We start from the raw sequence: 27,662 nt of genomic DNA, 5'->3' as shown, positions 1-27,662 counted from the left end.
CATTTGTTATTTATTCCTTTTCCAACACTATGTTGGTAACCCACTTCTGTAAGATACATCACTTCCAGATGTCAGACCATGGACCTCTGAGATTTTTATTTCAACTCCTTAACTACAACTTGTTAGCTTATTTCTGTGGATGAAGAGTGCACATTCCAGTCTTTTATGGCTTTATATCAACTCAACCATATTTATTCTCCCTTTCTTTCCCTTCCACTGTATAGTTACAGTTCTGAAAAAAGAATTTTGACTGAGGTTTCTTTTAACTGGGATTGCTTCCACAACACAGAGTACACAGTATTCCTCCCCTCTTAGATGCAGCCACCTAACTGGGACAGTAGATGCCCTCTGTAATGGCAAAAAATTGTGTCCATACAAAAAGTAAGTACCCATTTGTAGCTGTATATGCCCAGGCCAACATGATACAACTTCAGGAGCAGACAAGTGCTTGGTCTTCATTTCTGCATATTCAAGGGAATGGCTTACGCCAACAATTTGGAGGCTGACTTAACACTCATAGGATACTTCATGACCTGCAATAGCATGAATGATCTCTCAGACTCAATTTTTTGGCAGTAGTTGCAGATGAATACTAGATTTCTTAATTTAGGTCTTACATAAAGGGAATAAACCTAGTTAGATATTCCCATTTATACAGGAGAGTCTATTTCTTAAAAAAACCAAAATGGTTCACCAAATCTTGGGTTTGTATGTCAACGAAAGAGTGCTTACTGTTAAGATGTCGTAACTTCCCGCTGTGAACTGCTTTCTGGAAGAAACCATCCCTGTTTTGGGATCAATGAAGAACTTCCCATCATCATTCCCATCCACAATACTGTACGAGATTTCTGCATTAGGGCCTTCGTCTTTGTCAAAAGCAAAAGCTCTGTAGATTGGCTCCCCTCGTTTCTTACGGTCCCTCTCCGGCAGCTTGATCTGATAGACTTTCTCCGGGAACTGCGGTTTGTTGTCATTCTCATCCAGAACCTGGACCACCACCCACACGGAGGATTGCTTGGGAGATGTGCCCCCATCCGAGACGGTTACCTGAAAAACACCAGCACAAGTCACTCTCAACAGCTACAGAGGGACTTCAGAAATCAGAGAAAACCTTAAAACATAAGGAAATACCTTGCCTTCCCCAAAGCCAAGCTGCAGTTTACAACAGCTTCTATGTACACAATATATGAGTACTGTAAACAAGCTCAGTGCTTAACTCAATTTTTCCACAATGGCAAATCCAGGAATCTAGAAGATTTTTTACTTCTGAGATGAACATGGAATTAGGAACCTGCAGACCAGGAAGCTGTTTCTTAAAACATAAAATCCTTTTTATCTCAAATTCTGCAAGTTTATCTCAGAAAAGAGAACTGGAAACAACTCATTAATCAGGGACCCCTGCATTTTTTGCACACATATTTTAAAGTTTCTTCTGTCGTGGAAAGAATTTGAAAGATGCATTTCTTCTTAAGCTCTAAAAGAATCTCTGTCATTTTTTTTCCATTAATTATTTGGAATTTCTTAAACAACAAAAGGATTTCTGTCAGTTCTTTTCATTCATTACCCAAGACGTGACAGCTCATTAATTCCAAACCTGCTTTATAAGATTATAAGGAGCACAGAGAGGCAGGTAACAAAAAATTTCTGCTGCATTGTGTAGAGTGCATTGTGCTGCCAGAAACATGTAAGAAATAAAATCTTTGAGAAGAAAGTTAATTAGTAATTTAGCTGCAACTTAAACAGAATTACTAATAATTTTCAATCTGAAACACTCTGAAAATGAAATGATTCAAGATCAACAAGCCCTCAAGAGATTTAATAATATGCCTTCAAAATGAAATCAATATGTTTCAAACTTCTCCCTCAATATTTCGATTGCATTTTTAATGAGAAAGGAATAAGGCAGAAAGTTATTTTTGTTTGCATGAAAGAAGTTCAAATTTCATTTTCAGCTACATATGGTAACATGCCAAGTCCCACAGTAGCAATTTCTGATGATAGTGTGCCAAGATATTACATACCCTTCCCGGCTCATACTAATCACTGCACATCGATTGGTTTGCTGGTAACTTCTTGATGTTTTATTTTTACTTAAAAGTTTCTGTGTTCCCTTGCGAATCCTATAGGCCTGATGTCCAATCCTTAGGCAAACCAAAATTTTCTGGGAATAATACCCTTGGCATTGTCCCATCCTTGTGTAACATCTAAACTTAGGGTAACCTCACTTTAACACTGAGATCAGCAGAAAATTTGTATTTTCTATGAGAAAGGTAAAAAAACATTATCCCTTTTGTATATTTAACTAAGTATTTAAAAACTGATGCAGACTGACAGCCTCAGGGACTGAAACAGCTCATTTACAGAAAAGTGAGGAGCATAGCAACATACAGCGGCAATGTAAATTCCCCAAAACAGACCAGAGCTCACTTGGAGAGTGGAACCCATCCTCGCAACAACATGTACCAGTTCTCCCAAGACTGGAGTAGAGTTCCTTAAGGGCTGAGTAGGTTTGGCAATTAGCAGTTGAGGAGATCCTCACTCCTCTGATGGGGACAGCTGTTTGCAGAGTGCTGGACACCAATGTGACATCTGCCAGTCACCAGCACAGGGGTGTGGGAAGAAGACCCAAATCATTATCAGAGTGCTCAGCCATCCAGTTCCCAAAACTTTCCAAAACAGCATTTTTAATGCTGAAAGGCTGTACGTGCAGCTGTGAATCTGCCTTTCCAGACAGTGAGTGCCACACAGCCTGGGACCTCAGCCTCTCCACTGATGATCCCTCTTTCTGTTCTACTCTGTTGCAACTGGCCAAGCTCTAGGCCAGACCACAAGTTAACAAAGGAAAACCTTTTCTGGGTTTCTCCACAGATAAAATAATCACTGGTGACAAGTAGTACAGGCTGTATTGCACAGAAACAGGGACACACTAATCCAAACTCAAAAAATATCACCAAAACGTTTTTTTTTTGGGAGTAATGTTCTTGCATTAAAAATATTAGTGAGATTCCGGAAACTTGTGTTCTCTGAACAAATATAACTACTTTTTTTTTTTTTTTTTTTTTTTTTTTTTTTTTTTTTTTTTTAAAGACATTTTCTTCAACCTGACAGCAGTAATCAACAAAAAAGGTTTGTGAGTGGTGAGTGAGATCAAGGGTTTACAACCAACTATGACAATAAAATCTATGAAAACCACAGTGGTATAAACAGTCAAACAACAATGATAAAAAAACCTTACCTAAGTCAGAAAACTGCTCAAGAAGTGAAGCCTTCTTCTGTCTTACCAGTACACTCTCACAGTTTATCAGTTTACTGCTGAAATCCTGACCAGCATGGTGTTGTGGCAGTAAATATTTGCATGCTTTTGTTTGTTTTGTAAGCCCAAATTTGGGGGAAATCTATTTGATAACAGAAAAGTCGCACTGAAAATATTTGCTGACAGCTAACAGGAGAGAGTAATGGCAATACCACAAAATGACAGCTAATTAATAAAAATTAACAAAGACTGCCTGATGTTAGTAAACTCTACTTGGCCTAAAACTTTAAATCCCTGGAGAGGAAAATGTTAGGAATCAGCTAAGCCTTATTCGCTGGGTGACACTCAAAACTTTATAAAATTACGGGATTCAGCTCAAAAAGCTCTAAGTGCCAGACACAGGAGCAGAAGTTCCCTCTTTGCAGAGATGTAAATTAGTTAAGTCTTCCTCACACCGGTGATGTGATTATTTCTCTATCTGTAAATCTGCACCCTGGCTGACCCCTTTTCTGTGCTCCATCGTCCTGACCCCAGCCTGGCTATTCAGGTTCCAGCCATAAACACGGTAAAAGAGCTGCAAAAATTTCCTCTGCCCCTACAGAAAAAACCCACCATGACAACACATTAAAACAAACCAAGGAATTGCTGCCAGTTCAGAATTGTTCCCAGACAAAACCAGAGAGAACCAGAGAAGTCATTCTGCACATCGCTCTGCAAATACCATTTCCATCAGGATACAGTATCACACCAGCACTTAGGGGCCCCTCTAACCAAGGAAAATTCAATTCAAACATTACTGCAGTTCATAGCTAAACCCTTGAACAGCTGGAAATTACACTAAAAAGTAATCAGGGAGGGAGGTTAGGATGTTCATAGGATAAAGCTAATTTACAGCTGGTATCTCTGGAAATGCAAAAGACAGATGTGCAAGGCACAGGAGAGAAGCTGTAATTTAGGACCAGTGAGTTCTTTTGTTTAGAAACCTGCAGGTAGCATGGTAGGGAAAAGAAAACAGAGAAGAAAGGTAATGCAGATGAGTGACATCTGAATGACATCTGCCATTCATCTGTCAGTCTGAGACACACTGTCTCAATACATGCTCGTCAAGATGTGCCACTGAAAACCCAACAAGAGGTGACTCCCACAGTAATCACTGGGGAAAGGGTAAGGACAAAAAGGGTAAGGACAAAAGGGTAAGGACAAAATCCCAGCTTTACCAGCAGAGATGAGGAATGGCTGCTTGGTCAGCATGTGCTTTTCTAAATGGTGAACACTTCTCCTGTCTGTGTGATGAGTCTGGGAACCAGATCCAACTGCTGCAGACAAGATGCTGCTTGCCCACGTGCAGCTGAGATGGACCAGCCCAGCTGCTGTCCCCTCTGGTCCCCTCTGCTGCACTGGTTAGAGATTGCTGCTCATGCTGTGTCAGGAGAGGCTAAACAGAGGACACAACCTCCCAAAGCTGGCCTACAACCATGACAGCAGCTCAATTTGGACTCCCTGACTAAGCAGACAAAGGGTTGGTCCATTCAGCAAGGGTGGAATGTCTGAAAAGGAATGTGATTACATATTTAATGGGATCTGAATGCAAAAGACAACAAAAATTATATGAACTAATACAGATTTTCATGGTGAAATCTTAAGCATTGCTGCTGTCTTCTCACAAACTACAGACACTTCCACTAGAGTTTTCTCCACAAAATGAGCATTTTCCTCTAGGAATCTGTATTTACCTATTGGCTTTAATGCTTATGACTTTACCAAAATATGTCTCTCAATACACACACAGATACTGGTTATCTGGGAATTTGTTTGCTAAAGTTAATAGTCACAGTTCCCTTACAGTGTTTCCTTTGGCCAGATGGACCAGGACAAGGTGTCCTCAAATTCCCTCTACTTCCATCAGACATGTATTTTTTGAGAAAAATGCGCTAAAATATCTCCTTCTGCAGCGTATGACAGATTCAGTGTAGTAACAGAACCTTCTCTCCAAGTAAAACAATTTCCACTTCTGCAGGACCTACTTCAGTAGGTTTGTTCTGTAGACATTAACACTCCCTTCCTACAGGATGAGAGATATTCATGTTTATGTTCATGTCCACAGAACTACAAAGGGATTTCCATGGCAGTGGACCTTCTCAGTGAAATGAAGACTGACACTGACTGTTAACATACTACTGCTGGAATGTCAGATGTGAGAATTTCCTCTTTTTATGACTATGGAGAAGGCATGGAGGAGACATCTACTGTGAATGTATTGCCTAATAATCCACCCTAATCCAGCCTAGCAGACCTCAGCAATGGTGACAAAAGGAATTTTGCCTTGAGAGAGTCACTCTTCCTATGACTCAGACTGTGACACTTAATTGCAGAAGGTGTAGTTCCTGAATCTTTCAGAAAACAAATACAACTGTGAGGACCACCCTCCTGAATTAAGTCTCATTGAGACTCTATAATGAGACTCTATATTGAGTCTCATTAACAAAAGCTCATGACTTCCAAGGTGATTATTAACTCAGCTGGAGGGACTAGCTAGCAGAGATGTTACTTCAACAAGTACAAGACAATTAGCAGGTGTTTAATGTGAGTCATCAAGCCTTGAGAAGAACAAGTATGTTCCATTTCATTCTTTGGCAGGAGGAAGTACTCAGAGTGCCCAAGTTTTAAGTTATGAGGAACTGCCACAATACTGTCATTAGCATTGCAAAAAGCTGAAGGTGTCATATTTGCGTGTTTATTTTTTTAGTGTGATAACTGCTTAATGCAAAATAAAGTGACCTAGATGCTTGGTGCCTCATCAAAGGATTGTGCACAATGAGGTTTTCAGGTAAAAATCTCTCCCTTCCCCCCCAAAAAATGCTAATTTTGCTTCAGAAAACCTTAGAAAAGAGAATTTGGTTGAGTTACTGAAGACAGAAAAATGATCAAAGGGAGCAGGAGTGTTGAGGCATACCCCTGCTGTTAGAGACTAATGGGTTTGTTTCTTCTGCCAACGTGCAAACGAGCTGCAATACCTATTGTAAATCTCTGGAATTCAGCCCGAGTAGAAGTGAAAGATTATAAAGGAGAGCTCATTGAGGGATGAATAGAACTTGAAAGTCAAATGCACTGAATTACTATCCCTGCCTACTTCAGAGAGAGACTAAATGACAGAGACTCCTGGCTAAATTCTTACAAGGAAATATTTTTCTGAAATGCATGCTGTTACTGAACTACATTTTGGATTATTGCTACAAACTGAAGGCAGTGTAGCTCAAAGATATACAGAATACAAGAGAAAAATAAATGTACCTTTTTTTTTTTTTTTTAACTTCAAAACAAGTACCGAGTTAGCTGTAGCAAGCTCTTTCTAATCGCTTATCTAGCAACTGTGGGAATGAAATGGGTAGTGCTTATTTATTTCACTTATTGTAATAGGATGTGGTGCTGTCCCAAAAGGCAAATCACACCTCTTGTGCAAAAAAAGTTCCAAACATATAAATACGATCCATCTTTCTTTATTTCCTTTACAATGTGCTAATCTGGGAAATCTTTGTTTCCAAACATTAAAAAAAAATACATTCACTCTGGCCAGGTACGAGAAATACAGTTTAGAGTACATTTTAAATAGAGATTATTACTGACATAAACACTCTAGGTGTTTGATTAGGAATGTCAATGGCTTCCAGCCATGCTCAAGCTAGAAAATGATGCATAATGGTCTGTTAAACCATTTGAGAATTAACGATGACATCAGGTAATTTCAGTGCTCTTGCCAAAAGACAGGAAGAAAGGAAGGAAGGCAGGCGTTTCCATTTAGAGTTAAATGCTCCCTGTAGTATTTGCAAACCTAAATATTAGAAGAGTGTACTGAAGAAACCCTTAGAGGCTTCAAATCTTAACTTTTGTCAGACTCAGAGTTCTGAGACCTGTAGATGGTAGTCAAAGGAGAATGGCAGAATGAAATATCAGAATGGGTGACTTTAAAGTCCAAAAACACTACTACTACTTCTATTAAATTTCTCCTGTGTCAAACTTTATTTTATAAGCTTTCTGGAAACAGTAAACAAGTCTCTGTAAAGAAACTGAAGACTTACACATTTCTGCTTAAGTAGCAATAAAAGGAAGAATCTGCATAGCTCTCGACAGTGACCCTCTAAAAGAAAAATAGCAATTTTCTGTAGGCATTGCTTTTAAAGTTCATTACAGTTTGGAGAGTCTGGCAATTTTTTTGCATCAGTCTTTACTTACAGTGTTCTTCAGTCAATACATGCTAAGTGCAGAACTGACCATTACTCCACTAGATTCACAGGAAAACAGAGCAGCCTGTCATGTGTTAAAGGAAACGCCTTCAGGCAGCACCTTTCCCTTCCTTTCCCTGAGTAAAAAGAAAACTGTAATCCTTAGCAATGTCAAACTCATATAATGATTAAATGTAGATTAAACTTTGTCCAGAAGTGACACTAAGCCAGTCACTTTGCAGAAGTCCAGAAGTGCCTCCTACTTCCACTGGTGGAATTAAAATAAAGAAATGCTTTACTTCTACTGCCTAACTGTAGTATACAGTCACATAAGATCCAGGAGAAATCCTCTAGTAAGGAAAAGCACTGCCCAACTAGAACTTTTTCTGACCTTCTAGGTGATAGCAGCAGCATGAAACTGCATGTATCATACACCACGTTGTGCAGTTTGCAAAGTTTGCAGCAAGAAGACTCAGAAAATTTGAGAGTATCACAGCAAGAATATCAATCTCAGTCTCCAAACAAAAATTGTAAAGGTCTTTTGAGAACATTATGAGTTTCCTCTCTTTGCTCATGAAGCTACAGTAATGAGTCTTGCTAAATACATAATGAAGAAAGAATTGAAAAGCAGAAGAATACACTCCAAACTGTCTCCTGATAATACCTGTCGAAGGACATTTATCCACCTTCAGACTGACACCTTACAAACAAGATGAACTATGATATGCAGTTGCTTAAAAATATTTTTTTAGGCATATGAAACCTCTTGAGGAACAACCTATCACTAAACAGAAGTTTAACTACCATCAGAGCCCCTAAATGAGAAAGAAGATAAAAGTTGCCTATTGATCTTCACAGTAAACTTTGAAGGTGTTTAGCTCCTGCTGAAAGTGAAGATTACAATCTGGGAGTTTTGTGAACAGAAAATGAATAGTCAAATGTGAGAATATTTCACTTCAAGCAGATTTAAATAACATAAAACTTACAAATCAAGATATGCATGCAGTTTAATATTAGCAGTACTCTCTATGTCAACTTTAATCTGATTCAAACCTCACTATCTACTTCAGCCATTTGTGGATTTTGCTTCTCTTGTGATAAGAAACACCTGTGATCAAATATTGATAAGTTCTCCTCTATCACATCTACCTCTACAGATAATGCCCTTCTCCAAAAATCTTATCTTAGCACTCAGGAAATACAGTAGCTCTCAGTTTTTGTGCGTCAAAAGAGGTGTGCATCAACTTGTAAGCTCACCACACTGCTGTTTTCTCAAAGATTCAATTTATCTTCATTTTCTATCCACAAAAGTTACTTGATTCTCATCTTCATTTCAACCAGGAACCAAACACCTTCTTCAGTTTCTCCAAAATGATGAAGATTGTTATACATCTCCAAACTTCCATTTTTTCATATAGACCAATCAATATGTGTAATTATGTAAGAAAAACATTCTGGCTATTAATAAAGACAGATTATGTTACCCATGCTTCCAAGGTATTTTCCTAGTATTAATAATTTATGTTATAACTATCAACAGACATGCCCTACTCAAATTTACGCCCTACGCTGATTTATTGCCAAAATTTAATCAAGCTATAGTACTAGTCACCATGGAGTTAACTAATCAACAGTATTTACTTCTCATCCTTGTTTGGGTGTGCAGCCATGTCAGTTTGTAGCAGAGGTCCCCAGACATCAAAACTGACAAGGAATTAACTCCCAGCTCTTTTAGCAGAAACTCTCAGATTCAGAGCAGATGTGTGGCAGTAGCCCTCCATCCATCTGGCAGTAGGTCAGCAGCACTGCCTCATGCTACTGGGGCACAAGCTGCTGAAGGTCCTCTAAGAAAAGGCACAGCGTGAAAGAGCTTGCTCTGTACACCCGTAAAAATACTGTGGCAGAAGCTTCTGTTACAACAAAGCAGTAACTTCAAATAAAACTTGCAGTCTTCAAAGGGAACAGTCATCGTGTGTCCTAAACTGTAATATAAAAACCTACTTCTAAATGACTTTTGTCATGCTGACACCCACCGCCCTCTGATGTTGGATGAAACATCCTCAGGTGAGGTTTTGTGATGGTCAGTTTTAAAACAATACTGCTGTTACTGAGGAGGTAAAATGTGCATTTGGCCAGCAATGAGGTGAAAGATACACACTGTAGTTCCTTAGATTTTTTTTACTTTATAGGTATACACATCTAAATTCTATGCTGCTATATAAAGTAGAAGCAGGGATTTTCAAAAGAAAGGCAACAGTTTCTTTTTTTTTCCTCCCAAAGCAGCACTTGGTTGTGCTAACAGGGGATGACACCACCTTGTCTCTGGCCAAAAAGCAGATTTAGACACATCCAGCCCCATCTCCAGCTCCTCCTCCAGACATTCTTCCCCTGTCATCCATGTGCAGCCACCTCCACCCACCAATAAACTGTTTGTGCATCTGTGCTACGACCGGGGCTCCTGAAATAATCAGGACTTTTAAAGAACCACCAAAAGAAAGCCAACCCCACCCCTCCAAAAGGCAGAGAGCAGTGAGCGGTGGCAATGAGAGCACTAAAGGAGGAAAGGCACGCCAGCTCCTCCAGCTTTACTGAGGTGTTTGGTCACTGAAGGAACATGCACTGTACAGCTACAATTTTAGTGATTAATTCTGCAATTTTACAACAGACAGAAACTTAAAACTCAACCCCCAAATCCCCCTCCCAAAAAATCTCTTTCGTTGGACTCATCACTTTACCAACAAGCCTTTGATCAATACCAGAACCATTAACATTAACGTAAAAGCCTCTGTGTCCCCTCAGTAATGCTGAAAGTACCCAATCTTCATCTTACACTGTTTCTCCACAATATGCAAGAAATGACTGCTCTCTATCCACACACATAGGTAAAACGTTTCAAAGACAGTTTTACAGCTGACAGACTAACGAGTAGCCTCTGACATTTAAAGGCAATTTAGCTTTTTCGCAGTAAAAAATGACGCTTCCGCAGTTTTATGTTCAAAATAAAGCTTACTGGTTAGAAAACTGATGAATAAAAAATTGATTTTGCAGCTGGGTAGAAAATGTATAAATCAGACTTTTAAGCGATACAGACTTTTCCCAATTTTTGAAAATCCTTTAGAGATATTTTAAATTTACAAAAACCACAAACGTATGGTTTAGGCCTCAGAAATTTATCTGTGTTTACTGAATAGTCACAGAAGGAAGATTGCTGTGACTGTTTTTATTAAGCAAAAAGGAAAAAAATATGAAGATACAATTGTTTTGTGACACTCAAGTCATTTGATAGTAATTTTTTTGGTTATCAAGGAGGTGCAAAGTAAAATTTTAATCAACTTAGAGGACAATATCATAGCAATTATTCATGCATATTTGAATAAAGTAGTTTTTGGAGTCAAATGAGGATTCCATCCTAAAATATCTTACAAAATAGTATAAAAATTCTCAGAAAATCAGTATGAAAAGTAATTAAAATAAGGTAAAAAAGATAAGCATGAATAAGGAGCCTCGTTTTTGGGGCTCTTCCCAAGGCAGATTTTTTAATGACAATATTTTGTCAGACCAGGTTAAAGTAAATCACATCAATTAGCTGCTTTGATTTTAGTAATAGAAAGTTCTACTTGACTTCTTGATGCCTACTTCACAACTTTCTGTTACAAATCAATTTTGGACAGATAACAGGCATTAATTGGGCCATATTTAATCACACTTCCATCTAATAGGCAACACAGACAAGCCTTATTATCTCAACCTCTACTTGTCTTTGATTTTATATGTCCTGTAAATATCTACTACCCAATTTATATTGGCATGCGGTCAGTTTTACAAGTTGGTTGAGAATCAATTGGCATGGGGAACAAAAAAAAGATTCCACTTTTGAAGCAAAACTCACATTCTGGACCAATCAGCTTTTTTACTTTTTCCACACTGATTTTCCAGCTTGGAAAACTCAGCCTCAGGTGTTGTGTCCAGTACAAAGATATGAAACTCAAGTTCAGGTTATTGTTCTGGTGATAAAGAATGAGAACTGTCATCCCTTTCCCTAATGGTTGCAGTAGGACTCTGTGTTTCACCAGACACAGTACAAACCTTGCTCTTTCTCACTGGGCAAGACTGACACAAGCAAAGTGCACCTTTAGGGACAGGTTCACTGTAACCCTCTTTTTCAGTAGGCCAGTTCAGCTCCTTTCTCAGCTCTGCTGACTCTCTAAAAATCACCATGAAAACCTGAGAACAGGCTCAGCCTCCCTCACCATGCCAAGGACAGAGGGGGACACAGATACTGCCCAACTGGAGACACACAGGGCAAGTGTAAAGACAAATATTACCCTAGTGAACCAATCTCATGTTGTCTGAGCAGCTAAATAACTACAGAGACTTTCTTGGTAGGGAAGTACTGGCCAGCTGTGAAACCCTCAGACTTGGAAATCAATGGGAATTTTCCCATTGACTTTGGTGAGAATGCGGTGGCATCCAGAGCTCGACAACCTAATTTCAGTAGTTTTAATTCTGACTGAGCTTTTGCCCAGCCCTGGGCTTCAGCTGCATGAGTGAGCAGTGATCCTTCAGCTAAAGGGTAGGGAAGGTGTGCACCCATGCAGCACCACCAGTGCATGCCTGATAACTGACTGGGCACAATCTTATTTAGCACCCAGGGCAAATGTAGGATTTTCTGTTTGCTTTAAAGAAACAGCCATTTCATATGCAATTATTTTCTTCAGCACGTGTTCTTTTTCCTGGGGGTTCAATCTGTTGTACACATAGCCAGTGATCCTGCAAACAGCGATGTATATGAATAATTTTCAGAATGTGTCAAGACCATACTGCCAACATCAATAAGTAGGTGTGTGTATGGGAAAAAAGTCATTTTGGGGTAACGATACAACAGGAAAAGCTGTCCTCAAGCTTTAATATCCCAAATGTGTTGAAAAGAAAAAATACTGTCCCAAAACCTTAATTTCCCAGAGTAACACTTGGAATGCATTAAAATGTTCAGGTTATTAATATTAATTAATCAATTAATACTATTAGAATTAATTAATTGCATAGTGCCTGGAGTCCTGGAAAGGAATCTTTATGTGTTGGAATAATAATATGATGGTATTCTACTCCTGTAGTGCAGGAGGAATTTTAAAAGATCACAACTTTAAAAAAATTCTTAGCATTTTGATTCTTCTGCAGAATTAGACTTTAACATGCATTTGGGTTTTGTAGCCACAGGATGGCATTCACTGCTGCGCAAAGGGTCAATAAAATGTAAAATGTGAGTAGAGCTTAGGAAACATGATTTTTAGCTTCAGAAAGGAAATATTTAATCAAGAATGATTAATATAAATTTACTGCTTTCCATTGATGACAACCATCGATTCAAGAATGTAATACAAAAATCTTAACATGCATAGCCCTTAAGGTTCATGTCCTTACTGCATGGGCACCATGGCCCTCAATAGACAGATATCTCCCTTGACTCCAGTAAGCTGTGACACTAAAAATACAGAGCAGCAATTCCAGCCTGGGATACTAGCAACTGCATAAAACACCTCAGTTTCACTTCCACGGTTTTTGGAGTCAAAGTCACTCTCTATTTGATTTATACAGGCTCATAATTTACTGTTTATTTTCCCATTAGGGCAGTGTATGGGGTAGGTGTTGACACATAGCCTATCAACGGGAGGACAGCTGGACTGAACGAATGGCCAAGGTGACCGATAATTGCACTACAAATGCCAAAGAGTGGGGCTGAAAAGACAGGTGTATCAACCCACACATACTTTTCCCAGTTGTGAAATGAAAGTTAAGAGCAGGGACAATCAGCTACTAGTAGTTACAATTTATAGAACTGGGTTTGAAGCCACAGGAAGCAGCACCCAATTAACGGCAGTAGAGGCGTCTAAAGCGACTGCTGAAATGACTGGATTTAGAGTGACGAGCAGGAATGTCAGATGGAGAGACAACCAAGTAATGCTCTTAACCTTTGTGGGATTGCCTCCCAGGTAATGTGGTCTGGGGGACAATAAAACAACACTGCATGAGACAATATGCCCAGTTTGGTAGGGCAGGACTGATATATGGGAGAAGCCAGTGAATTTCCCTGGATTCATTTTATGGGCCTCCAATTAGCCCTCACTAGGTGAAGGAAGCGGAAGGAGGAAGCAGAAAGCGTCCCTCTAATGAGTTGCTTTGTTGGTTTGTAGCAGAAAAGACAGAATGAGTAAAGTTTTAAGGAACTGCTTTGCTTTTGAGACTCTCTCAGGAGGTGTTGTTAAAGGGGCTGGGTACTCTGTTGGAAATAGCTGTGATAAAGCTCCTGATTTATGGGAGGTCTTGGACACCACAAGCACATCCTGTCAGGACCTCTACAGGAAGCATGGTCCCTTGGCACAGACAAATCAGATGTGGTAGCCCCATGCACTAATCTCCACAGTCAATGCTGGGTCACTGCTGCAGATCTTCGCTCATGATGTGGAGCCCTGGTTGACACTACCTAGAGATGCTGCCACTGCTCCCTTCGAGAAATTCCATACAGAATATAAACAAACTTTTTCTCCAAATGTGCATACAGTTTTAGAAATGGAGTATTAGGAGCAGATTCTAATCCACAGATTACTAATATGACAAAACATGTAGAACTGATTCACAGGCTTAGTGAGGCAGTTTGTCAATCAAGTGAAGCTCAACTACAGCTCCTGTTCTGGTACATAAGTCTGGTGAATGTGTTCTCAACAACCTCTGGAAAATAGAGCACAAATATGTAATTTATTCAGCTACTACCTTCTAGGCATTCAAGGGCTAGTGGAGCATATTGCACTCTAGAGAAACCAGGGGAGTGTCTCAAGTTAGGAAGTCATGAGGTAGCTCTCAGCTATAGCTTGGAGGAGAGGGAAGGGACCAAATTAGCTCTGCAAGAACTGAATGAGCTGAAAAACAGCCCACAGCTCTGAGCTGGGTAATGTGCTTTGTCAGGAAGCAGGATAAATGACTGCCTCATGCTGAGCACTGTGCTGCAGCAGCAAGGATTTCTTTTGGGACCCGAGCAGCTTGCTGGAAGTTGGGCATCCCGTCACCACTGTGATCCATCATCAGGCACCCTCCCAGGGCTGCAGAAATAACACATCTTCTGTACACTTCAGACTGCTTTTTATTAAAAAAGCCGCAGCTTTCAATTGATACTTTCACACTGAGTCGGATATTATGAGGATTGAATGCCTGAAGAGAAGGCATTCAAAGAAAGTATTATTTTACTTTTTAAATGTCATTCCCTGGCTGAGGTGCTGTGGAGAATACTGCAGTCAGACAGTATTTAGTGTGTTGCAACAAGAATAGTGAAAGATCCCTAACTGTACATACACTTAGTAAATGCCAGTGGAAAAGACTGAACAGGCTTTAGTATTCCATTCAATCCCACAAACATATGTCCAAAGCTACGCAGAGAGAGTTTGTGCAGGTCCACTTGAACAACAGGGTTTTGGTGAGGAGGATAAGGAGTAAATGCAAATTAACCTCACGTGTCAGTTAATATTTTGATTCCTTCTGTTACAAATTATGGTCTATTGAGACCAAGCTAACAGACATCCCTCACTGCCTTCTGTCCCTCTCAGTCAACAGAAATCATGCCATTTTGGCATACTTTGATGTATCAGATAATAAAGCATTATCTCTGCTTAGCTAAAATGCATGGTCTAAAATTTATGATTTTGCAGAAATTTTCTAAGTGTTTTTTAACAGCGGTCTAGTTTTGGGGTTTTAAAAAAGTGGGGCAATGTAAAAAAACGTGTTTATATTCTCCCTGGGTTTTTTTTGTTTCCAATGAAGTCTTTAAAATAACAATCTGAATGTTAAGAACACTTGTTTTAGTTTATACAACTAATAACTATCTGGAAGGATAGTGGAAGAAAACAAGATTCAGTGGGAAAACCAGATATATTTGAGGTTGAGGAAGGAAATATTTAGTTATTTACTGGTATCTGGATTAAAGATAACATGCTGGGTCTCAGAAAAGTCAAAGCCATGAATCAACAGACTGCTATTAGAAATATTTGTATTTTTTACTTTCTCCGGGAATGTGAGAAAAAGCAACACATTATTTTGATTCTGACATTTTTGCTCTCAAGTGCTCATGTTAATCCTTGCTTTTGAATATTTAGAATATTCCCTGCCAAAGAAAGTATTATTTTTTGCCAAACTATAAAATGTACTTTAGGATTGCTATGATAACATTTTCAATGTCTCTGTATCATGAGAGATTAGGAAACAGCAATATTACATTTGAGAATGATGAGATTAATCTGTTTCTTGACAACTGAAATTTGTTAGGCTGTGAAAAGAAAATTACTGCTTTTGAAGGCCAATTTCTTTGCACTTGATGCTTCAGGGCCTTTGTACTTTTCTGTTTAAATCATATCTTCATAAAAAGCAAAATAACTGTTTGGTCTCTGATTATTATCAAGCTGAAGTCAGATAAGAAAAATATTAGGATTCTTATGTTCTGCGATAATATGTTTAGGGAGAAAAAAAGTGTCAATTATGCTTAGTAAACTGATTCTCAACCTGATTAGAGGTTTTATTATCTCTAGGTATCTAGTAAATACCTTAATTTGTGTCATGTTACAAATTATGCTGAGAACTCCAATCTTATTTCAGCACATTTCACACAATGATGCACTTTTGCCATAACAAATTATTTTTAAAACAAAAAAAGAAAAAACCCACACAGCAATTTTTTTTCGAACTACCATGATATTGCTTGACATTTTCCTATCCTGTTCAGTGCATCTTTCTTGATCAATATGAATGTTTAAAGATTATATGCCATGGTGATGTGGGAAAGATCTGAAAGATCAGAAAAAGACGGAAAATACATTGTATTGAAGGACATTACAGGCTACAGTGAGAAGCCTGTGAGATGTGATGAGGCTCAAAGAAAATGTTGTGTATTGATTGTGTACTGCAAGAAGTTCTCATCAAGTGCACGGACTGGTGGGGGAAGTTTTGTGGAATGCTGAGTTTTTAATGTATCACCAGTACCAGAAATTATAAACCCCTGAATAAGAAAAGCACTAAGAAGGCAAAGACACATAACAAAAAACCCGAAAACAAAACAAAAAAAACCCAAACAAATAAACAAAACCCCAAAAACCCAAACCAACAAACAAAGAAAAAACCAACAGAACAAACAAAAAAGAGGACACAGCACTGACATAACACACATGTATCAAACCAACCCAAAGGCCACTCAACCAAATTGAAGAGTTAGTGCTGGGATCCTTACACAGGTATTGGAGGGTGGTTGGATTTGGTGCAGAGTAATAGTGGTGGCAAGTGAAGTTGCTGTGAGAAAATCCAAGAATCAACTTTTTTCATCAATAACAAGCCAGAATTTGGAACAGCTGAGAACAGATCACCCTGGGAGAAAGAACAAATGGATGCAAATCTTGTTTAAGGGCATTTTTCTAGATGATGGATTAATTAAAAGGCATACTAGGATTTTCTATGCCCAGAAAGGATTTTCGTACAGATGCAATGCATTCCTAACTGAGGAAGAAGATGCTCCCCTACCCTAAATTCAACTCTCAGCTTGGTCTTAGCTGTCAAGGCAGGAAAATAAGAGCTCTGCAAAATGTGTGTGCATGCATGTTTGTGTGCTCAAACATTACAGACATAAATTAACAGTCTGGCAGCTGATGGGTATTACATATGCTATAAAAAACATGATATAGCACAAAAGCAGACATGTTTCACATAACACAAAAGCTCTGTATGTCAAAAATAGATTCACATCATGTGAAAGATTTCCTGTGGTTTCTGCAGAAGATTAAAACATTGGGACAGTCACATAAAAATGTGAAGATTTAGCAAAGCACCCTGCACAATGACTCTTTGTTTCACCAAGCACGAAGCCTGAAAGAGCATATCCGACCAATTTGGGCCTGGTAGGTGGGCTTCAGCCCATAAAAAAGGAGCTATAGATCTTAAGAAACATACAATGAAGAAAAAACCTGTTAGCCCTGAGCTAATCTACGAGCTAATCCCTCAGTGAGAAAGCAACATTAGACCAAACTTCTAAATCCTGACTGAAAAGCTTGATATAGATTAATGACAGAATTCGCCTGCACAAGCTTAGCATGAGGAATTATTTATAAAACAGGAAGGAAGACCACTAATACATCCCTCTCTGTTTCAACAGCATTTAACACATGGGTGCAGACCTAATTTTTGAAGCATGCAATAAAACTCGATGTTTTAATAATACTTTTCCACCCATTTGCATTGATGTAATGCTCTGCTATCTCATAGTTCTGCAAAGCGAAAAGAGAGGTATTGAATATATTTTAAATTGCTTTTCTCTCATTTATTCCCTCACCCATTTCCAACACACCTGGGGAAATGCAGCCATGGGCACCAATGTCTAATTCTTTTATCCCTGGATTATTAGGGATAAGTTTAAGAAAATCATTGCTACTGAAGCCAGACTAAGCACACCACTCAGGATAAGCAAAGGAATTGAACTAGTCCCCAGCATATACTTTCCCCTCTCCACAGTGACATCACACGTCTTAATATAGTGCTAGTTAATCATAAGGTAACTTTCTTGCACTACTCCATGATGCTGAGTCCAGTGAGATTTTAATTAGGTCCAGAGGGTCAAGTAAATGCTGATACACCCCTAGGCTCCCAGGAGATGCTCAGAACCTTGCAGGGTGGCTGACTGCAGGCTGAATTTCCTTCCTGGTACAACTGCATCTTTTCTGTTACGCCTTTAAAAGATTTGGAAAATGCCTGATAAGATAGTACACAAAGCCTATACACTGAATATCTCCTTCCATGCTTTCATGCTGAGGTGCTTAGAGCCAAGACCTGCTGCAAGAATGCTGTGGGTCTACAGGGAAATCCTAAAAGAGGCATTTGATGCCCAGCATGAAAAAGCCAACAGAGCCATGCTTTGCAGATACTCATTTCTTCATTTAGTGACCCAACAGTTCAGGTCAGTGATTCATGAAATTTGTAAAACAACCTCCCTCCCTTGGCAAATGTCAGATATATGCAAATCACTCCTTGACTAAAGCAAAACTCTAGGCAATCAGAAATGAGATTTTTCTAAGGAGATACAACCACCATGGCAGACAGTAGTGTGTGAACCAAAGCCTCAGCCCTGAATGACTCTGAACTTGCCATGCTCTTCAAAACATGAAACTGAATGAGCACCTGCAAAACCATCTATATCTTGATATTGGGCCAGGTTTTCATCTAAATAGGTAATCAGCTTTTTATCCTGGATCATAATACCAATTGTTCCCTGCCCATTTCTTGCAGACTCATTGTCCAATGAAACATGATTCGGTAAAAAATACATTTGGAGCAGTATTCCACCGTAGATGGTGTATCTCTCACCATATGTTAATGAACTGGGAAAATCAAATCTTGTCCCTGAGCTGAGGAGGGAATAAATAATATATGAGCTGTGTTTTCTTGTTTTAATACCAAATAAATTAACACAAACTTACATAACACCTATAGAAGGTCTAAGCTATCTGGCTCATACCTGTAATTGTCAAGCATTCAGAACAAAACCCCACAGTTTAGCATATTGAGTTATGAAGATCTTTTACTTAGGAAGTTCATTAAAAATATAAAAGAAGACTGCTTTTCTTCATTAGTATTGGTATCCCGAATCAATAAAATAGATTAACCAAATAAGTGTGAGATTTTTAATGCTGTAGTAAAATCCCACCATGTAAGAATGTCCATACAGTATCAGATTAGCTGGATGGCTTAAACACTCTCCAAGAGAAGCCAGAATCAGGTACTCTGATATAAGTGATACACTGATACAACTGTTGGTAGTGTACTTTTCCTTGACATCATCCTGGTGTTAGCATGTGCAAAACAACTTTAAGATAATCAAACTAATAATGAGAAAGTTAAAAGAGTGAGATTATGATTATCTAAAAAAATAAGGATTGAAATCAGCCGTTAGCATAAAGCAAAAAACTGACCAAAGAATCCTCAGGGCTGACTTAAAAGTCTACAAATTTTATGGAAATGTCACAGACATTCTTTGCACACCCAGTCTCTCAAGGCTATTGGTATTTCATTGAATAACTGAAATGAGCTGAAGGTCACTGCTACTGTTTGATATACACGGACCCATTCTTGCCCTTTCCCTCTGGTATATATATTGTGTCATCAGAATTGTGGGCATATTTTCTAATGGCTACTTGAATCCAACATGGAATACTAAGAACTTTAAACACACAATTCTTTTTTTTTTTCAATCCAAGCTTAATTTCCTCCATTATTATAAATTTAGAAGGAGCTAATTTTTCCTATTTAATAAGAAAACAGAATTAAGGTTCCATGTGCATGAAGAAAAGTGTTATTAAATTTAGTTTTACCAATGCTTAGGCTCTGTTACTTGTGTTACTTTTCAAGACATTATCTAAAATAATGGGACATTTGGGAGCTATTGAAATTTGGAATAATAAAACAGAGTAATCTGTAAAAACAGGATGCCTTAATTATCTTGCTGTTTAGATTTTCTGTTCATATCTCTTGCACAGAGACCACTCACTTAACAGTGGAACTAGTAATATTTTCAGGGATGCACTTGATAAGTCTTCCTCTTACCAGGTCATGTAAATTAGAGACAACAGTCTAGCTGAGACCACTTGTCACTGCAGACAGATGAATCAAACCAGGACTTTTCCCATATTTTGCTGTGTAAGACTTTCTGCCCAAATACATGAGATGTAGTGTGCAATGTCATATGTAAATCCACCTCTGAAGGATAGTTTTAACCTCCAGTCACCTCCTGCCCTTGGAAAGTTGTTGGCTATTTCTGAAAACAGCAGCAGAATAACGCAGGGTGCAGGATGGAAATCTGCATCATGGGGTGAGTGAGCTCAGTTTGTGCCTCCTAAGCCCAGACCTCGTGTCTCTGCCAGATCTACCACCACACTGGCCAGGAGGATTTCCCCTCTGCTGATAACCAACCCCATGGAGAGGTAATATGAGATGAACATGTTTTTGATTTTCTTTAGAACCATTTTCTTCCCTGTCTTTCCTCCCCATCCTCTTTCTCTTCTTTTTCCATTTCTTTTCTTTTTTCCTTTTCTTTTTTCCCCTTAACTTTGAAGTTGATGTTAAAGTTCAGTGTGTCAACATTTGAAGAAGACACTGATACATCTTTCACTCTTTTTAGAAAGCTGCCTCTATAAACCAACTGTTCAATTGGAAATACTTTCAGGTGTCTTAGAAATAAGTAAAATAGTTCTCTTATTTCCAGCAAGGACAACTAGTAATAGTTTTCAAACTCAAGCTGGTGAGAAAAGGCTGTTTACCTATTTTTTAAACTTCCCTTGCATTTTCTAATAGGCTTCAGTGTTAAAAAGGGAAAGGCATGTGCCTTTGGAGCCATTTAAACCTCAGACAAAATGTTCAATCAGACACACTGCCTCTTTTTTACACCATCACCAGCATGTCACTGAGAAAAAATGCAGCTTTCTCTGCCAAATGTGGGCAATGCTAAAGAACCATGAAACAAATGCTTACACAGACTTGTAATCCAGGATTTAAGCAATCAATGTGCTGTAGAGGACTATTCAGCTACATAAACCCAATGAACTCCAGCTTTTGTACTTCTCCTGTAAAAATATACATGAGCATATTGCCACACAGCTGTCTATATCCTTCAGAAAATGTTGCAGTTTCTCACAAAGGACCACTGACTTCAGGCATCGCCACTAGCAAAGGCTACAGCCCAACTGAGCAGGATGAACAGCAAAAACAAACATTAGTTAAATTCTTGTGTGGGTGATGCTGGAGGAAAAGAGAAGGATGGTGGAGAACACAGGCTAGTCCAATGCTGAGCCACCAGTGTGGTGTTTGTGGGAAGATCTGAGAGGTAATGATATTTTTAAATGCCACCGTGCGAGTTTTTAAAGTCCCTCTTCCCTGCAAACTGTGACCATAAACTTTCCAGCAGCAACTTCCACAGTGATATTCTGGACCAAATTCTAAGTGGAATAAAATTATAATCCCTCTATCAACATTCCCCTCACATTTACAACTCCCTATTAAATGACTGGAAATCTGATTTCTTTTTAGAAGGCTCCAATTACAGCAGATTATCATGTTTCCCTCTAATTACTGCATATAAATACATGCCATGTAACACAGTTTATTGTACCCTTAGTGTACCTAAAGTAAATAGAAACCAATGTGTTTCTTTCAGCCCATGTATTTTGACACACACACCAGATTTAGCAATTTGTCTTCATTACAACCCCTAGCACTGTTACTGTCATCCTTCTCAGAGCTGCGCTCGAGCTTCGCAGCAGGAAGATTGATGAAGCTTGTGTACACTGATTTGTGACAAAAGCAGGGCACTTGAGAGGCACTGTTACCATTCTGATAGCACTAAGTGGGCAAAAAATTAGCTGCACTAAGCCAATACTCTGCTTTCACTTCTCCCCCTCTTCAATTAGGGTACATGACTTGGACCTTGAAAGGCTAAGGCTGCTGTAACACTATTTTTAAACCTATTGCCTTCAGTTGCTTTGTCACTTCTGAAGAGATTTAAAGTTCTGACCATGCTAGTTAGGAGCTACTTTTATTCTTTAGAGACACTTTGAACAGACAGGTTTTTCACCATGACAAATGTTGAAAGATAGTTTTTGAATGAATCTACAGTGGTAAATTTAAATAGCTATTTTATTGTTTTGGACGAACAGATACCATGGATACAATTTTCAAAACTGGCTAAATGTCTGAAGAGCCCACACCACATGTGCTCATCAGGGAGAGACTAAACAGCCTCAGCACTTTAAAAGCTCCAACTTATTACATACCATTATCAAGAGGATGGAGAGGTCATCTCTTGCTGCAGACAATTCATCCCTTCAATCACAAAGTCTCAAAGACTGTTGCTAGAATTGCACACTGAAGCCTGTAACTCTTCCGGCTCATTTTTTTGCTAAACACAGGTCTTGACACAGCAATTCCCAACAAGCTGAACTGCTCAGCGGTGGGTGTGTTTTGCAGAGGCTTTCTGTGTTGGAAGCATAAGTAACAAAGCCTCTGCAACAGTGTTTAGAAACTGCTCAGGGCGAGAAAACGTGCTGGAATCGACACTCTGTGCTGAATGTGCAGGTCAATGACCTGTAGCCTGGGTTCAGCAATCCCCCATCAAGTTGCCCGAGTACACTGGAAAGCAGACCAGGAACTATTCATGTTCTGGACATCTCAGAATCAGCTGACACCACACAAGGGCGCAGATCCTGCATGAAATGGTTTAATTTTTATGCTTATTATGGGACCTCCACCACTCCTGCAGCTGTTTGAATAAAATCACATAGCAAAATTACTAGAGTCTGCAAAACTGTCAACCAGCCTTAGAAGATATCTACAAAAACTGTGGGTAGAAAAAAATTGACAGACCATTTTTGTGAGGGGTTTTTTTTCCATAGTTCAAACTCTGCTAACATTTTCCACTTCTAGCTTCTTCTTTTTAGAAAATTAGCATAATACATGAAGAGAATGTGAAGTGTTAACACAGAAATTATTAGAAGACAACACGTCTTGAAGAAGGAGGACATAAAAGAAGGAAAGAAGAGAATGATGTATTCAATTACTGAAAGAGGATAAAGCCAAATCACTTGAAACTTGCACCTCACTTGGAAATACATCACTATTCTCATTCACTTGCAAAGCAAGCAGGTACCTCTCAGGATTGCCTTTCCTCTCTCAAATTGTTATTTAAATACTTCATTCTAACTTCAAAATATTGGAGAAAGTCTGTGAAATAGAACAAATGCTTTTGTCTTGCTTCATGTGAGAAAGTAATGTAATCAAGTGGTCATTTTCCTCCCATTTCAGGCAGAACCATTCCATTAATAAGAATCCACTAAAGCAAGAGACCATCCTGTATAAAATCCAGTGACATCCAATTTAAACCTTAGCAGGAAAATTCTACCTGATAACAAGCACTGAATACAAGTTGCAGCTTAGCAAGGCATTATAAATGTGTCAGAAGAAAATTAAGCCCTCAACTTGGGAGCTTAAAAAACAAAAGTATTGATAATGCCACAATCAGTGAAAAACTGAGAGAAGCAATTATTTTTTTACCCTCTCCTTCCAAAAACAATACCCCAAAAATATCACCAAAGCAAACAGAAAATCTCAATGATTACAAAGGGAGTCCATTTCTGACTTCTTCATGCATCTTTTTGTCAGGGTCTAGACATGTTTCTGTACCCCCTTTGGAACATACTCTTTGGTAAGTGCAAGTCCTGTGACAGCAGCCTGAGGTACCATTAAAAATACCAATGTGAACACAGGTCCATAGATCTAAAGAAGACAATCAAAGGAGGAATGAAGAACAAGTGCACATCTTACCTGGGCCTCAGTACATACTTTGCAACAGAATTCTCATGCAACTTACGAGGAAAGTCACTTACATTCATCTTTCCTAAGCATGGAAGCCTTAAAAACACACATCCAGTCCTTGCTGATAATTCATGTTTCCTCTGGTATAGACAGGGACAGACAGCTCCAGAAGAATAACTCTAAGCCATCACGAACAGTGGTCTGGAGAAAAGCACTGGCACTACACACAACTACAGTGACTAACATCTGCTGTCTTATATCAGTTCCTTTTCCTCACTGCTTTGGTGAAAGAGGTGGAAATTCTGGTAATAATGAAATTTTCTATGTAAATACTGGCAGGTACTCACAGGGTACAGGGTCTCTGCCAAAGACAGGCTTATTAAAAACATTACAAAGTTGTATCTCGGAAAGATCTGTCAGTGGCTCACACAGACACTGGGCAAAGGGGAGCAAGGGTTGTTAGGTCAAGTACTAATCAGAGCTTTTCAAAGGGAGCCAAGTTTGTGCTCCTTTACACCAGACAGACTCCTGGAAGAAGGATATGAAATGAAGCCGGAAGGGAAACACTGTACAACTGGGAAACCATGGCTGTCTCCGCAATTAAGGCCTCCCCAGGGGGCTAATTACACAGAGACAGACAGGCATTTCAGAAAATGTTTCTCAGTTTGCCACAGGAACAAGCACAGCTTGACCAGCCTGGCTCTGGATCCCAGCCTATGTGCGGATGCGCAGCAGGAACGCGCCTCCCAGGAGGCAGCCATGGGCAGGGATCCAGCAGCAGCTCAAAGGGGCAGTCTGACCACCGGGGATGTGTCTCCACCAGAGCCCAGTCCCCTTCCCCAGTCACTGTTCTACACTTCTGCAGGACACCCTGCTCCTGTATCTCCTGTTTCTCTTCTCTGTAGCCACCCCTCCACTCCCCATTCACAAGCCTTGGAGCTGTGTGAGACACAAATTTCCCTCTACTGCATCTTCAGTCCCCAAAGTCTTGCAGTTTGTTATTTTTTCAAGCAAGATGCAATTCAGGGGAAAGAACAGATTAACTTATATTGATGACTAAAGCTAAATTCCTATAAGTAACTATTTTTTTCTTTTTGCTATTAACAGTAGCACTCCCCCATCTGTATGGGAATCCTTTGGAAAATGTGTATTTGGCATGTTTCACTGAGAGCTCTGAGACAAACACATAAATCACAGATTTCTCAGAATTACGGAATCACAGAATGGCTCATGTTGGAAGGGACCTGTGGAGCTCATCTAGTCCAACCCCTGCTAAAGCAGGTTCATCTACAGTTGGCTGTGTAGGATCACATCCAGGCAGGTTTTGAGTATCTTCAGAGAGAGACACTCCACAACCTCTCTGTGCAACCTGTTCTAGTACTCTGTCACCATCACAGAAAAGAAGCTTTTTCCTCATATCCAGATGGAACTTCCTGTGTTTCATTTTGTGCTAACTTGTTGTGCCCATCAGGATTACCTGGCCCTGCTCTGCAGAGCAAAGGACACGTACAGATCCAGGATTCTCATCAATAGACACATTTCAAAATTAATGCCCCTTTCATTCCATCTGTGATCTTCTCTGATAGTATAAACTTGAAGAAACTGGAATGCATGATTACTAACTTTACAACTTAAATCTTGAAATAGGGAAAAATCCTTGTATTTCCTTCCATTTATTTATGACATGGAATGTGTAAGAATCTACACAGTGAATTACCAAGAAAAAGCTTCAACCCAAACTCGTATAGTAATAATCAACCCTTCTCTACTATGTTCTGCACCAACCAAAATAATTTGGGATTTCTAGCAAATAAAAAAACTAACGAATATGTTAATATACATTTTACTACATTTTGCTGTCAGAAAGTGACTGCTTTGGGAACTGTTGTCCAGATGTTCTTTAGCTTGTACAGATTTGAAGAGCATTTCCTAAAATACATAGTAGGGATGATTGATTATGTGGGACAATATGGTTCTTTTTACTTGTACCAACAAGAATCAAGAATTTCTTACTTCACAAACAGACAAAAGAACACAGTCAAGGAACTTTTACCCAAAGGAAAAGAAATCCACAGCATGGTGTACAGCAACGTGAAAGAAAACACATGTGGCAAAACCAGTAGTTTACAAGTATATCACTCCATATCCAACTCCCTATAAAGAGAAACATTCATCACAAGGGCCAAGGGAATGGTTTAGATACACTTTTTTAGAAGGCAATTTTTCAACTTGAAAATTGTTGTTAACAGTCCCAATAAGCAAAAAAATTAAAAAAATAAAAATCATTGATTCTGATAATGCAGTGAATGTGAAAAGTTCAAAGTTTGCTCTCATCCAAATTATCAGTTTGCACAATAGATCCAAGATGCAAAATTTAAACCAGTTTAACCTGAGAGATTAAAAATCTTGGCAGGGTTGGGGGTCATTCCATGTATTTTTAAAAAAATATTTTGCTCTGGATATTCTGCATTTCTACAAACAGGATTTATGAGCTACAATAAAAGACTCAACTAAAGTAGATTAGAGGTGGAAAACAAGTGTTCAATTTTTGTTCAATTTTTTTTCCCCTGCTTGAGAATTGCAAAATGTTTTATTTCTTCTGCATAATCAGGCAATTCCCAGCTTTGTGTGAGTCTGTTATAAATGAAGAGAAAGGAGAATACCACTCTCCCGGAACAGGAAGAAGTGATTTTAAACTACAAAAACCAGCTAACCTCTTAACATATATTTTCCACTTAAACTTACCTCTAAAAAATGTTCTGCTTGCTGTTCCCGATCCAATTTTCTTGATGTTGTGGTAATCAGACCTGTGAAAAAAGGATGACATTTATCGTCAATAGCCATTGAAAAATATGTATCTTTATCAACCTGAATACAATTTAATTTTTAAAACAATCAAAGGGAAAAAAATCTACTTGAAGCTGTATCAGACACAAATCTCTTGACATTTTATTTCTCAGCCCAACCATTATCACTTTGTGACCAGCAATGAATCTTCAAAGAAAAATGTGAGAAAAGTCACTGAGAAACAGTTAGTTAACGGTATGTCTACAGTTAACATGCTACATTTATCACAGTGAATGAAAAAACTCACTAAAGAATCACTATTTGTCTTATGATTAAGAGTTTCAATGAATCATTTGCATTTGACTGAAATTCTTCTGTAAAAAACCTCATTAAAGATTTCAGAGTTCTCAAACAATTAATGGGATAGGATGCTGATTACTTCCATGCCAAGAATATTTGACAAAGAAGGTTATTTCTGTAATAACTACTTGTATACATAATGATTTCCAAATGTAGTAATTCCAATGCATTAAAGGTTTTGTACTACAATTTCATCAATTTGTTCCATGCTTAAATTGAGTCTTTAAAACAAAGTACCTTTTCATATGAGGCTGATCAACATATCTTTTTTTTTTTTAAAGCAATGTACTTCCACAAATGATTAAACTCTTGTGAGATTCATACCAAGGAAAGAAAAGGAAACATTTGCAAATTTACCCCAAGAAAAGTGATGAACACCTTTTGGGAACATAGCTTACGTTTTTATTTTGTTCTTACTAGAGATTTAAAGAGAGGAATTGGGGTTTCTCCCCTACAAAACATTTCTTTTGATAGGAAAATGCATTATGTGCTTGTTTTCTGACAGACCAACTTTTTGAAGGATACAGCTCATTTTGGAGACTATGCTAGTGGACCAAGTTGTTCTCAAGATTACAAGGGAAACAAGAAAATAAATTCTTCCTGGATTAACTATTCTACTTATTGAATTAATCCGACCAGCCAAGCATCTAAACATAAATCCA

The 27,662-nt window shown here is 38.7% G+C and overlaps 1 protein-coding gene across 1 annotated transcript in view; it reads right to left on the bottom strand.

The window, feature by feature from the left end:
• Positions 1 to 27,662, bottom strand: part of FAT3 (FAT atypical cadherin 3) — a 401,226-nt gene that overhangs the window by 107,557 nt on the left and 266,007 nt on the right. Inside the window, exons 4-5 of the mRNA XM_063394467.1 lie at positions 26,599 to 26,660; positions 733 to 1,047 (exon numbers count right to left, since the gene is read on the bottom strand). Of these exons, the coding sequence (XP_063250537.1) occupies positions 733 to 1,047; positions 26,599 to 26,660 (377 nt within the window). The remainder of the gene's footprint in view (positions 1 to 732; positions 1,048 to 26,598; positions 26,661 to 27,662) is intronic.

This window comes from Prinia subflava, chromosome 3, assembly GCF_021018805.1.
Source record: "Prinia subflava isolate CZ2003 ecotype Zambia chromosome 3, Cam_Psub_1.2, whole genome shotgun sequence".
Taxonomy (NCBI): Eukaryota; Metazoa; Chordata; class Aves; order Passeriformes; family Cisticolidae; genus Prinia; species Prinia subflava.
Note: the sequence above shows the minus strand (reverse complement) of the source record. Positions and strands in the feature narration are given on the sequence as shown.